Source organism: Eretmochelys imbricata, chromosome 7, assembly GCF_965152235.1.
Source record: "Eretmochelys imbricata isolate rEreImb1 chromosome 7, rEreImb1.hap1, whole genome shotgun sequence".
Classification (NCBI taxonomy): domain Eukaryota; kingdom Metazoa; phylum Chordata; order Testudines; family Cheloniidae; genus Eretmochelys; species Eretmochelys imbricata.
Genome location: NC_135578.1, coordinates 42104597 through 42122018, shown reverse-complemented (window position 1 = coordinate 42122018; position 17422 = coordinate 42104597). Strand labels below are relative to the sequence as shown.

General features: G+C 38.1%; 1 protein-coding gene across 5 annotated transcripts in view; it reads right to left on the bottom strand.

The window, feature by feature from the left end:
• The window catches only part of PFKFB4 (6-phosphofructo-2-kinase/fructose-2,6-biphosphatase 4), a 93735-nt gene that overhangs the window by 32454 nt on the left and 43859 nt on the right, over positions 1 to 17422 (bottom strand). For 4 of the 5 annotated variants that reach the window (XM_077823020.1, XM_077823021.1, XM_077823018.1 and 1 more), the window contains exons 2-5: positions 10761 to 10877; positions 6061 to 6157; positions 3547 to 3613; positions 1468 to 1542 (exon numbers count right to left, since the gene is read on the bottom strand). In XM_077823020.1, the coding sequence (XP_077679146.1) occupies positions 1468 to 1542; positions 3547 to 3613; positions 6061 to 6157; positions 10761 to 10877 (356 nt within the window). Of the gene's footprint in view, positions 1 to 1467; positions 1543 to 3546; positions 3614 to 6060; positions 6158 to 10760; positions 10878 to 17422 lie in introns of those variants that run through there. The other variant, XM_077823022.1, reaches the window with a different exon arrangement.

The window sequence follows — 17422 nt, the reverse complement described above, 5'->3', positions numbered from 1 at the left end:
CCTAACAAAGAAAATAACAGAACGCCACTAGCCGTCACCTTCAGCCCCCAACTAAAACCCCTCCAACGCATTATTAAGGATCTACAACCTATCCTAAAGGATGACCCAACACTCTCACAAATCTTGGGAGACAGGCCAGTCCTTGCCTACAGACAGCCCCGCAACCTGAAGCAAATACTCACCAACAACCACATACCACACAACAGAACCACTAACCCAGGAACTTATCCTTGCAACAAAGCCCGTTGCCAATTGTGCCCACATATCTATTCAGGGGACACCATCACAGGGCCTAATAACATCAGCCACACTATCAGAGGCTCGTTCACCTGCACATCCACCAATGTGATTTATGCCATCATGTGCCAGCAATGCCCCTCTGCCATGTACATTGGTCAAACTGGACAGTCTCTACGTAAAAGAATAAATGGACACAAATCAGATGTCAAGAATTATAACATTCATAAACCAGTCGGAGAACACTTCAATCTCTCTGGTCACGCAATCACAGACATGAAGGTCGCTATCTTAAAACAAAAAAACTTCAAATCCAGACTCCAGCGAGAAACTGCTGAATTGGAATTCATTTGCAAATTGGATACTATTAATTTAGGCTTAAATAGAGACTGGGAGTGGCTAAGTCATTATGCAAGGTAGCCTATTTCCTCTTGTTTTTTCCTACCCCCCCCCCCCAGATGTTCTGGTTTAACTTGGATTTAAACTTGGAGAGTGGTCAGTTTGGATGAGCTATTACCAGCAGGAGAGTGAGTTTGTGTGTGTATGGGGGTGGGTTTTTGGAGGGGGGTGAGGGAGTGAGAGAACCTGGATTTGTGCAGGAAATGGTCCAACTTCATTATCATGCACATTGTGTAAAGAGTTGTCACTTTGGATGGGCTATCACCAGCAGGAGAGTGAATTTGTGTGGGGGGGTGGAGGGTGAGAAAACCTGGATTTGTGCTGGAAATGGCCTAACCTGAAGATTACTTTAGATAAGCTATTACCAGCAGGACAGTGGGGTGGGAGGAGGTATTGTTTCATATTCTCTGTGTATATATAAAGTCTGCTGCAGTTTCCACGGTATGCATCTGATGAAGTGAGCTGTAGCTCACGAAAGCTCATGCTCAAATAAATTGGTTAGTCTCTAAGGTGCCACAAGTACTCCTTTTCATGTTTGAAACAGTTATTGCTAACATTTATCTGTTATAGGGAGCCATAAAACTGATTAAAACATAAAACTGATTAATTTCACCAGGATGCAAACAGCATGCTGGGGGGGTGGGGGGGAGGGGAGAAGACACCTTTCTAAACTTGTCAGAAAAAACGTGCTAGATTTCTACTGGCCAACACCATTTAAAAACTTAGTTGATGTTAGCACAATTCTGATCAGAATGTCGCTAGAGCATAAGACAAAACCATGCATCCACATTAGTCATATTCATATCCCAAGCATCTTAGCTATTGACTCACCTTATAGCCATTCTCCTCACCAAATCTGAAGATCGTTTCTCTGCGTTCTCGTGTTGTGTTTGTAGCATCAAAAACCTAAGACAAATGACAGAGAAAACACTATCATAGTAGAGCTGAAATATTGCCACATCTTGACAACAGCACTAAACGATCAATAAAAGTTTCCAAAACTAAAAGTTTCCTTCAACTTAAAAAAAAAAAAAAAAAACACTATAAACAGGAATAAGTCACTCCCAGGAACAATGTCAAAAACTTTGCTGGCACTAGATTATGGTCATAAGAATTCTGAACAAATAAGATAGCACCTGGGTTGAGAACTCACTTTTCTGAAGCATCTCTACCTATGCTAGTAGTGAAAATATCAAGTTACATTTCTAAAGTGGTCTCCACTTTCAAAAAGTAAACCCCACAGAGATAGACACAATCTAGTTCAATACTGCTGATGATTAAAGCTGGAATTTTTCAAAGGTGCCTAATTTAACATACCACGCCATTAGAAAATAAAAAGCCTCACAATATTATTCACTTCAATAACAAACATGATGAGCATGATCTCATGGGATCCTGTTCTGCTCTCCTGTACTTATGCCATGTACCTCCCATACATTTTAATAGCTGCATATACTCCTACTCGTTTCAACTGTATAAAAGAGGTAAACTTATTGGATTTCCCTGTAGAAGTTTTCCAGCTGTCAAAAGCTTTCAAAACTAGATAAGATGGGAAAACCTCCATAATAGAATGTGATTATCTATATAAAAACTGAAAAGCAAGTCTGATGTAAAGACAGGTTTTGACTATAATAAATGGCAAGAATTATAGTCCATTTCTGACTTTAGAAATCATATTAATAATTTTCCTATTCATAAGCAGAATGTACAAGGTGAACATTATTGAGAAATAACTGCACACATCTTGGGTATATCGCAAAACAGGTGACTAAATGCAAAATATCTTCAGCCACATAAATTCTATTATGCAAACTTTCATGTTTGTGGAGACTTCTATGAAAGGGGTTGCATTTTACAATTTATTTTGATTTTTATAATTAAGCATAAAAAGTAAAAAAGGTCCTTTAAATAGCATGTCCTTATTTTTCAACACTTCAAATCATGGTTTAAACTTACAAAAAAATGCTGGTTTGACTAACTCACTGAACACTGAGTGACAGCTCCACATGTCAACAGTCTCAAAAACAGAGTTCAAAATTATGCAGAAAACTTAACGCCCCAGAGGAAAGAGAATTAAAATGTCATTTCAATGAACAGCCAATGTTTTGAATCCTTTGCATATCACTGGCATTAGATTAGCAGAGATTCTAACAGACCATTTTTACACTGAAGATTCAAATCTCAAAAACAAAGCCAATAAGTTATAACTTAGTAGAAAGTAAAAGGGTGTGTGCATGTGAATTCCAAAGTAGTTTCCCATTAACCGTTATATTAATTGTGTTCCAACAGGAGTTTGTGCCATCACTGACCAAAACTGCCAGCAAAATTAAAAACACTGATGTACAACACTGGTGGCATTACCTTTAATTGACAACCCATTGAATGTGGCCCACTGGGTTTTACTTTCACAAGGAAAGAAAATGTTCAGCAGGTTAAATGTAATTTTGTTCTACTTCTTCTCAGAGGCATTTTTAGAGTGGCAATAACACTAGTATTAAGGCACTTTTTAAAGGAAAATTTTTAAAACATTTTTACCTTTGATTTAAACATTGGAGTAGGATACCAAATGGTTCTGGATGCATCTATATTATGATTAAACAGGATATCTTACCATATAAAAGCATAGGCACTTTCCTCAGCACTTGCACAGCTTGGTAGCATTAGACATCACCCACACATTTCTAAGGGAGGCTATTTCAGGGTTTAATTATGAAAATATCATGTTTTCCTTTCACAAAACGACCAATGCAGCAGCAACATAAATCCAGTTTCCATTTACAAAGAAAATGTAAGACACATAATGAAATGATTCTGGACTGAATCAGATTATGTATAATCCAGTACAGGTTGGTGATTTTTGCAGAGACCACACTCCAAGAATTTGCCTTCAAAAAAAGACAGAAAACTTACAGCCACATGTCCGTTTTCTTCACTGAGGTACTGCTGGACATCATTCAGCGCTGCTAAGGCACACTGTCTTAAAGGAAAAAAGATACATGCTAGTTTAACTAATTTAATTATCCATAATTATGCTTAGCATTACACAACTCTTTGCTTTCGAAGTGCTGAAGAAACATTAGTCAGTCGTCAATATATTTGATATGTACTATCTCCACATTACAGGTGGGGAAATGGGCAGAGAGGTGAGCTGACTCGCCCAAGGCCATAGATCACAGGCACGCAACTTTGGACAAAAATGAAAGCAGACCTCCTCTAACAATCTAACATGTTGCACAGATCAGCACATAACATACAGAATTTTCTACTGCCCAGTCTACAACCCTGGATGAATGTTCACAGCTTCATAAAATAATACTACAATACCACCACTTAAGCTGAAATATTCCCTGCCCCCCCACCCACGAACACTTATCCATGGGCAGTTGACTCTTAATATGGTTTTCTAGTAGATATGGTTGCTCGGTGTTTTGAGTTGTGGCCTCATTTTCTCAGGTTAAAATGAATAATTGTTGCAGCTATTTTGTCTCAAGATATTTCTCAGTAGTCTACTTGCTGTGGACTTCTATGCTGAGTTTATGTTTTTTCTCGTTTTTAAGCATGCTCAACTCATTTTGTCTTAAATTTAGTGTGTATTTGTTTTAATGTAAATTAACACAACCACAGCCACTAGTCTGAAACTGAATCACAAATGAGACAATACAATATTTAGAGCTGGCTCGAAGAACATAGAAAACCCTGCAATTTTGATTTAAAATGGCTAACATTCAGATCAATTTCCTTCCACTCAATTATTTGACCAAATCTAGTAATAATCTCAAAGTGAAATAAGATTTTCAATACCTAAATAATACTATGGATAATGTCTGTTTACTCTTTGTGAAATGGACAATTTATCTGCCAGGAAATTGTATTTCACATGAACCATCAGATAGCAACAATTTTTTGCTAACAACCAACCTAAATGACAAATAGTAGCTGCCAAACAGGCTGGATTTGGCTCAATATCCTACAATGGGTTTTACTGGCATTGCTAGTCTATTTTAGGTTCTGGAGTGAAATGTCTTGTTTTCCAAGTGTAACTGATATTCTGTGCTCTTGATAAAACTTTGTCATAAAAGAAAAAATGAATGCTTTTTAATTCCAACAACTTTTACATTGCAAACATTTCTATACCAACAGCTACTTGTTAATAGAGTTTGGAAATTAAGACGCATCAATCAAGCCTTCGATAACTAAATACATCTCCCATTCCCTTCACAGCAAACGGGTCTGACTTGATCACGTGGCTTACCAATTACTGTAATTTCAGCCATTTAGTCTAATAAGCGTCATGGAGGCACATTAAGCTGAATTTTAGCTATAAGTAAAAGATAGAGAGACTTAGGAGGCCAGTGAAACACATCATCTATCTCGTGTCACAACCACACAGCAGGTTCTTCTGCAAATTGCCATGTTCCTGGTATTAGTGATATTGCTTGTTGCAAGGGAAATACAAAATACTGAACGGAAAGACTCAGTGATGGCAGGAAAAAAACACAAATTTCAAATATTTGGTTTTGCATCACAATTCAGAGAGGATTTCACTCCCTCTTGTCCTGCTGCACATCTGCCTCCCTTATCTCTGCTTCTGTGATAGAGAAACTCTCTCCCCACTCCATACCAGTGGTTCTCTCACCACGACCAACAGACTTCCCTCCTCACACTTTGGAGGAGTTCCATTTCCTTTCTTTGCCCACAGTATTTACCACTGGTGCTTCACTCCCTCCGGCCTCTGCCTAATTCCCAGGCATAGCAAACTGAGAGCTAATCAGCGCAATTCACCAGCAGACTTGACTGCATACAGAGTACGAAGCAGTTCTCCTGCTGTCAGATGAAGACTGTCAGTTCCAGCTCCCCTGAAGCATTGATTGGAATATATTCAAATACACTTTAGAATTTCTATTCTAATTTAATATGACCAGCAAAAGGGAAAAGATAGGTATGCACCCTTTTTGGCAGTGGGAAAAAGGGGACAAAAGGAGTCTACTTATTTATCGCCTTAGAAATACTAGGAATGTCAAGTCTCATTTACTTTGTTTTTATTGACGATCTATAAAAACAGAGTAGATGAGACTTGACATTCCTAGTATTTCTAAGGCGATAAATAAGTAGACTCCCTTTGTCCCCTGTAAAATGGAATGACGGCATTCACAGCCTGTTGAAGGGCCAGAGGTGACGAATCTTAAATAAATCCAACTGTTTAAGGTATTTGACCTAAAGGTTAACCAAAATTTTAAACAGTCCAAACAAAAGACACTGCTCCTGCTTTTCTAAGGTTTCATTTCTTTGGTATCTGATATCATAGTTCTACAGAGGTTTCCAGGGCATACAAAATCAGAATTTTCAGCAGTTCCCAATAGTAAATTATAACATATCATTAGAATTAAACTGGCATTGTGTAAAGCCAAAAATATTCCAACTTACTTTCTGATTTTCAAGCCCTCTTCATTGTCTGGCAAGAAGAACTCAAAGGATTTGTATGTTTTTACCAAATCTCGACGGTACTGACCAACATTAAATTCTGTGGAGAAGAGTCACTATTAGTTGGGATTGATAATCCTGCAAGTAATTAGCATTACAAAAAAATCAAATTTAATGACAGTTCTGAAACAAATTCACCTCCAGGAACAGATCAGTCTAGTCTGTACCTGGACAACAAAACTAGTTATACTTCTCATTTCAGTAAAGAAAAGCCTTGTGGTTACTAGAACAGGACCAAATGTGAGAAAATGTGGGTTCTATTCAACAGTCTTCTGTGCACCTTTGGACAAATCACTTCACTTTTTTGTGCCTCAGTTTTCCCGACTGCAAAATAGGTTAAGTTACTTCCTTCCTTACAGAAATGTTGTGAGTTAACTTATTTCATTTCTGTAAAGTGCTTCAATAAACTTTTTTCCTTCCACAAATTATTTTAGTGAAATTGTATTTCCATAGCACCTAATATCCAAAGACTAACTATTACATAAAGAGAAAAGAGTTATATGTGGTATTAGTTAGCCTAGTTTTGGCTAAATACACCATACTTTTTTTTCCACGCACTGTATTATGTGAACACAACCTATTTATTTCTATTCTATAAGAAGTAACAAGTGAATATACCATCCTGAAAAACCTCCTATAGGTTCAAAATGAATAGAGGGGCACAAAGTGCAGTGCATTTATTGCACATATACTGAATAAAACGTGCCATCACTGATCAAAGGACAATTGTCTTGTGTCTGGACAAAGGTCTTTGCCAACAGGAGTGTCACAGCACAGGTGATCAAAGCAAGGCAGCAGTAACTTAGCAAACAAGGCAAATAGAATTGTACCATAATTAAGTTTATAAAATAGGGCTCTGGGTACAGCAACTCATGTTTAACTTCTTTTGTGTTTATAGGTTTTCTTTGCTGTACCTTGAGCATTTGTTTAAACTAATCTGGATTGAACATTCTGTTTGAGGAACTATTGTTACTTGCCAGTCTTCATTTCCAGAAGGAGGTAAAGAAATAGGGGAAATTAACTACTGAGCTGTTGTTCAGACTCTCCTGACAACAGCACTGAAAACGGTCACAGAGTAGGAAATTAATAGTTGTTTAATCCTGGACAAAACATACCGCTGAACATTAGCGGTCATGACAATAAATTAGCTAGTACAGCCGATGAAAACTTTAGTAACCAACTGAATGGCATCTATGTCCTGAGTGGTATCAATTTCCACACAAACAAGTCATGCTTTAAGAACCCAAGAGAAGAATATGCAGAAGAGGGAAAAGAACTTTGAGAATGATTATTTTTTAAGAAACAGACCTTTTCTTCATGTCAAAGCCCTTTAAAATTAAGGACTACTGAAAAGTACAGTTTGCAAAATTAGCCATACATGAAATTCTTTCTAAAAGAAAAAAGATTCTATATTGCTTCTCCCTAGGGCACCCTTTTCCTTATTAGTATCTATTCAATACAGAAATCTCACTGAAGAAACCCAATTTAATTTAGCACCTTGTGGTCCAAATGTGGTACATAGTTTGGGATTATCCAAAGGAGCCTAAGGAAGCAGAATACCCAGATCTCACTGAAATTCATTTGAATTTGAGCACTTAGCTCCTTTAGGCTACTTGGATTTGATTTGATCAGAAAGGATAAAAGCAAGTGTCTAATTATTTTTTAAATAATTCTCATTGTGGGAGCCTCAGGCTAATTGACTCAATGTTCTTAGATCCTTTATTTCATTCAGCATGAGCTACGTGAAAAGATACCACTCATCTGACCTCTGGATTTTTGATAATCTAATAATTTTAATACCCACATTAAAGGCTATAAAATCTTACTATACTGAGTACATTCTGTTATTTTTAAATGACATTAAGAAACCTCAGAGTGAAAGAGAGTACAAGACCAGACATTTATTACACAAAGATCATCCATCAAGTTAGTTTACGACAACAGAGTGATAGACAACGCATGAGCTATCTACTCGATCAGAGGAAAGGTATTTTAAACTGATTCAGCTCTGAAGAAATTGCATTCGTGATGACAAAATAACAAGTTGTTCACTCTGAAGCTAAAGATTAAATGCAAGATATATTTTCCAACAGCAGCAAGGAGGACTAGACTACAGGTCATATGACTGTAAATCCCCAGCAGCCATTATCAGGACAACCCTCACTGACAGTCTAGGCAGGAATTAGAAATAGCAATTGAACCATACAAGGTGCAAGGTTTGTAATGGAGATGATACAGAGGGATTCCCTTCCTGAATATACAGTTCATTTTAAAATTTTAATTTTTAAAACACAAACATTTAAATTTACAGACCTGTTACTTAAGATAGTCTGTGGAACTTTTACCATAGTTCAAGCCAATCATCCCTGTCTACTGCAACTGATAAGCCAACCTCCCCTTTTCCCCCCCGCAGTGCCTCCTGCCAACCAGCAGCCCTGCTAATCAACTCCTTCCCCTCCCTCCCAGGGCCGCCTGCACACCACAGAACAGCTCCGTGGCATGCAGGAGGCGCTGGGAGGGAGAGGGAGGAGCAGGGATTGGGACAGGAAGAGGCAGGTTGGGAAGAGGAGGGGCAGGGTGTGGCACTGGGGGAAGAGGTGGAGCAGGGGCAGGGATGGGGCAGGGACTTGCGGAAGGGGTGGAGTGGGGGCGGAGCCTGGGGCTGAGCTAGTGTTGAACACCCCCCGGGACAACTGGAAGCCAGCGCCTGTGGATGAGACCCACAATCTACTCCCCCAGTCTTGGACATGGACAGTGTCTTATGTATTGTCCAACATAGGATTTTTGCTTCTCAAAGTTGAGCGTGTAGTATTTACCTCTTTGAGCTCAATAACCATCCCCAATACGCACGAAAAGGCAGCAGAGGAATCCTGGCTACTATAATAGCTTGCTGAATTTAAAAGCATATTACACTTAGATACTTTATTTTAAATAAAAAGTTTTGTTTTAAAAAGTCACTGTAATGGTTAAATTTGCCCCATCATTTGAATAGGAGATGTCACCAGCTGGCTCTGTTACACAGTCTTCTAAGTTATTTTTCTTAATGTGCAAGCAAGTTTTGACTCCTGAAAGTCAAGTTGTGATTGTGTGGGGATGTTAATTTTGGTTAGAAGCAGCTTCCAGGGGGGATGGGGGGGGGGACTGCATGAGCAGCAGGAGTTTTCTCTCTGCCTTGGGCTCTGATTAGGAACATTTCTTGACATAGAGCTCCTCCCTGAGGACTAGGCAGCAGTGATGGCCTGAGTTTCCTGTAGGAAGGCAATGGCCTGCATGACTGTCTCATTTCATGACTGAAGCAGGTGTATAAAAAAAGCAGGTTACACTTTAAAAGGTACCCTGAATCTGAATCAGTGATTTCTCCTTCACTAGAAAACAAACTGCAAGGCCCTGAATTTTTGCTACCACTCATCAGAGAGGACACTGGTGTCAGAACTGACAACAATATTTTGGAAATATTATATATACACCCAATTGTTCCACAAGAACACTGAGCATCTATCATCTACCAATAAGCTACATGCATCTCCATAATCATCTACCCAATGCAAATAATGTTAGAGATTTATAAAATTATAAATAATTATTTTAAAAGCCCAATCCTAAACTTAATAGGAAGGTTCTGACAAAGTCAAATGGCAGTCTAAATACATCCCAGAACACATTTTCCATATTTCATTTTTTTCCTTCAAAAGCAGTTAAGAAATGAGTGTCTTATCTCAATATACGCAGTCAGAAGTTTAACCTTTCACATTGGCTATGCTGTCTACCTGCGTTACAGGTAGATATCTACAGTATTCATATCGCCCCCATTACTGTAGTAATGTACTGAGTCTTCACACTTAGTAATGGGTTGGTTAAGTCTTCCAAACTTTAGATGTTTAAAAGAAAAGGAGTACTTGTGGCACCTTAGAGACTAACCAATTTATTTGAGCATAACCTTTCGTGAGCGACAGCTCACTTCATCTGAAAGCTTATGCTCAGATAAATTGGTTAGTCTCTAAGGTGCCAGAAGTACTTCTTTTCTTTTTGCGAATACAGACTAACACGGCTGCTACTCTGAAACCTTTAGATGTTTAGTCATCTCTAAAGATTCAGAATCCCTGCCCACTCCACAAATAAACTATTACTTTTTTTTTTTTTTTTTTTTACTTTGTGCCTTAATCAGGGCTCTCTAAGTGCTCTACCAACATTACCCAGTAAGCAACAATGAGATAGATACTATTACATCCATTTTATGTAATAAAGATAAAGAGTAGCATAGAGAAGTTCAGGGATTTGCTCAAAGGTCACATAGGAAGGCAATGGCGAAGTTATCAACTGATTCCAGGAGTGCTAATTCAGACCGCATACCTCCAATAAACAAGATCTCTTCTCAGATACCAAAACAAGTTAGTCAACTGTAAGAGTGAATACATGGAAGATAAATGCAGAGAGTTCATTCAGGAATCAGTCTAGAAAAAGGTAAAAACTGATCAGACAAGACAGCTGATATACAGAATGAAATTTAAATGGAATAAAGATAGTAAATATACACTGACTGAAGGACATTGACAAGAGTTTAAGAAGAAACAACAGGGAAATATATTAAAAAAGCTAACAGTCCCAAAAGAAACCTTGTGATGTAAACGAAAGCAGAACAGAACCTTTTGTAGGCACTCCAATCCAGTTTAAGTAGCGTGTCAGTTTCTTGGAGATGTATGTTTTCCCTCTGGCTGGGAGGCCCACCATGACAATCAGTGTAGGACAATTAGTCATACAGACTGAAAGAAAGAAAGAAAAAGAAATGTTTACAATTAACATGATGCCAAGCAAAGGCTCAAGTAACAGCAGGCAATTATGGAGTGTAAGCCCCTAAGGAAGTGGCTGGTCAGACAGGTCTGCACTCAGTGGTTATTCCATTACAGCATTCCACATTCAAAGTCTTCCCTAGCAAATGCAATGCAACGCAACTGGACTGTGTTCTAATTTGTGTACAGCTTTAGCAGAGCGATTCAGTGGAAGCAGTGCATCTCTGGACATTTATCAGTGCTATGTGGACAACGAACAATAAACTTACACATCTGCATTCATATTAAAAAAACAACAGGCATATATATATATATATATATATATGTTATGATGCCTTCTAGTTCAGTTCTGCACTTACACTGAAAGGACACAGATGTTTCTCTCATTTTTAAAACTTTCAAATTTGTAATGTCTTCTTAACATGCAAGATTTCAGCCCTATTAATCATCCCCTTTTCTGTTTTTCAAGTGGAGATGAAACAAACATGACTGCTGCTGTTTAATACATCATGGAGTTCCCTATCATACCAAAACAGCACTGTCTTGTTCTTTCCAAACACTATTGATGTCACAACAGCTCTAGAAACAGTGCTTGTGTTAACTACTGTTGTCCAGCCAGCAGAGGGTAAGATAATAAAACATCACCACTATAATTCTCAAAACATATGCTTAAAATTAGACAATTTCATGAAATTATACTTTAAAACAAGTTAAATTTGGGGTTTGAAAACCTTGGCAGTATTCCTTTCAAAAGGGCAAGTGTTTGAAATACTTTCAGTGGTAAAACAGTATGGATTCAGCTACCTTCCTTCAATCCATCATGGCTACAAATGAAATTTTTTAGTACAAGGCTGCCTAAAAAGAAAGAACATATGTAAAGAGTCCAGAGCCTTTTTAACAATAAAAAACAAACAGGCTAAAAAAATAGATAGTGTTTTTTTCCAACTTAATTCACAGGTATACGGTAACCCATCAGCCATTAATTTCTTTTCTCTATAGAAAAAAACAATTTACTTAAAAAAAATATTCATTAGCACCCAGATGGAAACAAATATGTTTATTCAGAGAGTAAATCACAGCATTACAATGAAAGGCAAAGGCCACTTGACAGTCCCTTGTGCAGCACTATCTTAATGTGTCTCTAAATTTCAGCTAAAAGAAGCTGTTTTCTTTTCTCCAAGAACAGGCTTTTATAATTCCTCTGGAACCACCCTTTCTTTCAATTATCTTAACATGTAAAAACAGATTAGCATATCAGTAAAATATTTTAAAAATGGCAAAATTCTCCACTTTTTCCTGAAATGCCACAGGTAAATGCCACACACAAACCTTAACTGTGTAGATTTGTCATTATAATACTGTATCAAGCAAAGCAAACTATTTGTCCAGGAAAATGGATGAACCAGAATAAATCTACAAGGAGTTTAAATTTCTATGTCATTCTAAGACTCCAGAAAGACACGGGTAAAAACTTGTGCAGCTACCAAACCAAGCAGTACTCTGTGTATAGGCTCTGAAGTTCTTGTCAAGCCAGGACCACAATGTCTTCTGATACATTTTTCCTCTTTCTCAATTCCGCGAACTGTAATTCCAAATAGCAAGGAGGGGGGGATACAGGAAGTTTGTGAAATGGAAAAAGTACAAGTATTTATTCTCGTCAGCTTTTCTCACAAGTTCCCTGAAAATTCCAAGATATGAGACATCATTACCAGGAAAAATCGAAGTGACCCAAGAACGTCCAAGAGATGTATCATGATTTACATCTTGCAGATTTCATTTGAAATATCCAACTCGAATTTTGAACAGTTATCCAGAGAAAGCGCTGGAATACAAGTTGTAGAAACTGACAATAAGCAATTGATTTGTATGCAGCTGAAGTGCTGAGAAAGCTCAAAGTGCTGGTTCGCTCAGTATACTCTATATGGGGCCTGTGTAAACCAAAAAGATTTTTTACTTTCTGAACAGAATTTCCAGACTTTAACATGTCATGTATGGCTAACATATATGACTTCAAAATTATTCTTACAATAAATTCTGACATTTGCCTAGGGTGAGCAATCCAAATTCAACCTTCTTCTCACAGCAGTCATCTCACGGAACAATGCCATATTGCAAGTTACGATGGACACCACTTTCCATATTGTTGAACTAGCACAGATTCCTATGGCACATCTACACAAGCACACGCATGCCAAGCTAGGGTGTAAATCAACAGTGCTCCAGCATACTGTGCACTCTCCATGGGAACCCTGCTGAAGCACACTTGAGAACTTCTGGTGCACATTAGCAGGGTACCCAAGGGCAGTTAGTGCACACCATGCTGGAACGCTGTACATTTACATACCAGCTTGCCACACAGCAAGTGCTCATGTAAATATGCCTCTCGTCTTCATGTTGCAGACCTACGGACTGTTCAGAACCATGTAGCACTATTACCTCTTTTAAGATAATGTAATTAATTGACAAACATATGAATTGCCATTCTGATTAGACCAATGGCCCACATAACTCAGTGTCCCATCACAGACTAGTGCTAGATGCTGTAGAAGAAGCTGTGCTTAAGACTGAGAATTACTCCCACAAGTATAATTTCATGAGGCTCCCTTTATTAGGAACCTATGTTCCTACTGTTTAACATATTCATGAAATCTGATGCTCTAATCGCTATGGGCACAATTCTTTGGATATGCCACCTTTACTATCAGAAAGCCAAGGGAATAATTTGCTAATCCCAATTACAACAGCAGCCCTGATTCCCACTCTCACTAAACACTTCAGTTATAAATGCCCAGTTGGTTGGTGGGATGCCTTCCATCTACAAAGAGATTGTTACCAATAAGTAACAGCTACTACATATGGAGGGGAAGAGGAACAAAGCTAAATTCAGCCTTAGCCTTTAAGGCACTACAATCTCCAGTACTATGTATTTACTTAAATCGACAGTCCTGCAACTAATACTGTAACTAACCTTAGAGGAAATACTATATTACGCTTGAAATATTTCAGTAGTAAGGTAGCTTGAAGACTGATGTGCCCTCAGCAAGCACTAGTCACCTGGAAAGTTTAAACTTATGAAGTTCAGACATTTGAGTTTAGCAGAAACAAATAAAGATTTTTTACTTTTTCTCCCTGCAACAATCGCCTAACCAAAAAAACGGGTACACTGATTTTTCTCATTCATTTCCAGGGGGGAAAAAAGTCATGTTTGGCTAAGACCAAGTATTAAATTTCAGAAAAAATGGGAGAACTTTTTGGGAAGTTTCAAACATATAGAAAAAGGAGATAACGGAGATTTTCACACAATCTTAACTATAGCTTTCTCTCCTGACAAAGAACAACACATGTACAGAAACATTCCTGTATGTGTTCATTTAGTTATCAGCATTGAAAGTGCCAGTGTCCCAAGGGCTGAGGTGATGCAGCTTAAGAAATTCCACCATGCCAATGTAAACTGCTGAAAAATGTAAACCCTTTTAAAAAAAATAACTGAAACTTCCCTGTTTTCACATCCCCCGATGAACAATGCCATTTAGTACTGGAAGCTGAGCTTTGTTCCCTTCTCTGTTTCTTGACAACTAAATGAGATCTTCCCCCGTCGGCTTTAATGTCTTTCAATTTAATTAAGAGACAAGAAATAAAAATTTGATCTAATTAGTCTAGATGGCCTGTGCTCTTTAATTATCAGTGCACCCAATGAAAAGGAGGGAGGAAAGAGGGATAGGAAAAGGATAACACTGTTGTAAACCCTCAAACTATAAAATTAAGTTTACAACACAAAATGTTTAAAGAGGAAATTGTAATACTACCACTAAAACATAGTGCGAGCGTTACTTTAATACTATGGCAGTGATTAGCAGAATTGCCACCAATGCATTTAGGGTATGCAGGGTCTACAATAATTCTTGCTTCCCAAAGGAAAAAAAAAAAAAATACTTCAAGAGTATTCTTAATAGAAACTGACATTTCAAAAACACTATAATACCTTACTATATTCACTACCATACAGAATGACAAAAGGAATCTGGACTGCGACAATCCAGTACTTGATGACTATATTGCGTACTTTACTCAGTCTTGTTTTAGAAATATATGTAATGCATGCAAGCAAATAAGATTTTTTTTAACCAAATAGTCACAAGCTTATAAAAGTAACCACACCAAGAAAGTTATTGTGTATTCTCCCCGTCAAATCATTTTCCGATTACCCAGCAACAGGCAGAAATTGTCATATGGCCACAAGTTATAATACAATTGGGAAAAACATATAGTTTGTTATCCTGATGAAAATGTGACTATGTGAAAAAGCATTCTTTGTACCAACCTGGCACTCCATAGCAAATATTTGGTTTTAGATTCCATACGAATTTTGGAAAAGGAAAAGGAATAGGTTCCCCATAGTAAAGTTAGGATAGTCTAGTAGCCTTTTAAAAGCAACATTGAGCATAAAGGAGTTAAAATTATTCACTTCTGAAGACTGAGGAAAACCAAGTGATGTTTTTATTTCCTCCTACTTGCACTATTTCACAATAGATGTGCACATGCTGCGTCAATGTTTTAAAATCAGACCGGAATATTTAACAAGTGATCTTTTGAAACTTATGTCTTACCCTATTTTTAAGTTTACATACTACCTAAAAATTACGTTTCACTTATGAGTGAAAATGTCTCTCCCATTCCACATACTTAAAACTGATGAATCATTTCTCATTTCTACTTGGTTCTTAAATCAACTTTTATGGTCAGCAGAAGTATTAGGGTATCTATCACCCAAAGCACGTTGAAAACAACAAGAACCTTTCCATTAACTTCAATAGGCTTTCTATTAAGCCCTCCTTAGTCTCTGAAATTAAAGCAGTATTTAGGTCTTAGATAGGAGCACACCATCCTCTCTGACTAGAATACACAACAGAGGGTTGAAAATATTTGGGAGGGGGTAAGATGGTTCTATATTTTGTGTCCCATCCTATGTCCTGTCAAATTTAATTATTTTTGTTTCAGCGTTTTGCAAACGCATGTTGATCTTGAAGACAAAGAAGAGCGCAACAGTAACCCTGGCCTGATTCTCCTCCAACAACAGATAACAGCTACATCTCTTAGAAAGTGCTTAGAAAAGCAATTCAAAACTAGGAGTGCCCTACAGGTTGGAAGATGAGCCGATGTTGCAGCAAATTTTATAAAACTGTACGTACACAAGTTGAAGCAGCATCCATTTATGTTAATTCTGCCAAGCATTTCTAATGTATACTTTGTCTTTGAAGCCATCCAGTTTGAACGATAGAGTTACACTATGCTTCTCCTACTTTGCTCCCTCTCCCTTACCTATAGCAGCTTCCCCACCCCCAATTCTTTCCAGTCATCACAGTTACACACCTATGATGCACAGCCTGACAACTTCACTCAGCCCCATCTGTCTCTCCGATTGTCACCTTCTCTCCTCCCACCTTTCCCCTCCTGTTTGTCTCCAGAATTCTTGTGTGTACTGTCTACTCTTGCTGCCAAGGCGGATTTCCCCTCCTATTTAGCTTCTGCCCTTTTCATTCCAACAAAAGTATCTTGACCAAGGAGACTAACAAACTAGTGAGGGGATCGAGCACTGCTCTGCCCGTTCTAGATCCATATGCAGTCTTTACACGGATGATGGTGGTCATCCTCCTTTATGCCTCTGGTTCTCCCCTTGCTTTATTGATCTACTTGCTTTACTGTTTTACGCTCCTTATCTGTGGAAGCCTCTCAGGGTTCATTTGTGTGTTCTCTCCCTTTCACATCAAGTTCAATTACCACCTCCATGTGGGTGATTCCTAATTTACCTCTGCTCTCCACCTGGTCTTACATTTCCAACTCTTTGTCAGATATCTATCTCCTGGACATCCCAAACGCACTATATGCAATATGGAGCATCCTTGCTCACAATTCCTCTCCACAGCATCTCTTTTCTGCCAGCATTGACTAATCCAGTACCCTCCTGGAAACAGCCCTGTAATCTTGGTATGATTTTCAACACACCCATTCACATTCCTATTGTTCTCAAATCCTGTTGCTTTTCCCTGTAAGACATCAGGGTCCATCTCATCGTCCCTATCCCCAGTGCTAAACAGCTCATCTAAAGTCACTAGATTTACGGTTTATTACAACAATCTGTAACTCACTAACCATCCCTTTTTGTCTTATGACTACAGGAGTGTTAACGGGCCACTTCACCTTGAATTGTCCCTTAGAGTATGTGCTAACTAACTACTTATGCTAAACTATCTGTTCAATCTTGTATTTAGCTGGGACACTCTCAGTACCTTTCCCAGACCTGAAAAAGAGTTCTGTGTAACTCTAAAGCTTGTCTCTCTCACCAGCAGAAGTTTGTCAATAAGGGAGATTACCTCACTTACCTTGCCTCATCTATAGCTTGGTCATCTAACATTTTATTACTGTAACCTTCCCTTCTCTGAGCTATCTGCCTTTCACTACTTTCTTTTCCCTCCTCTAACCTATCCAAAATACTGTTGTAGTCATCTTCTTCTACAGCT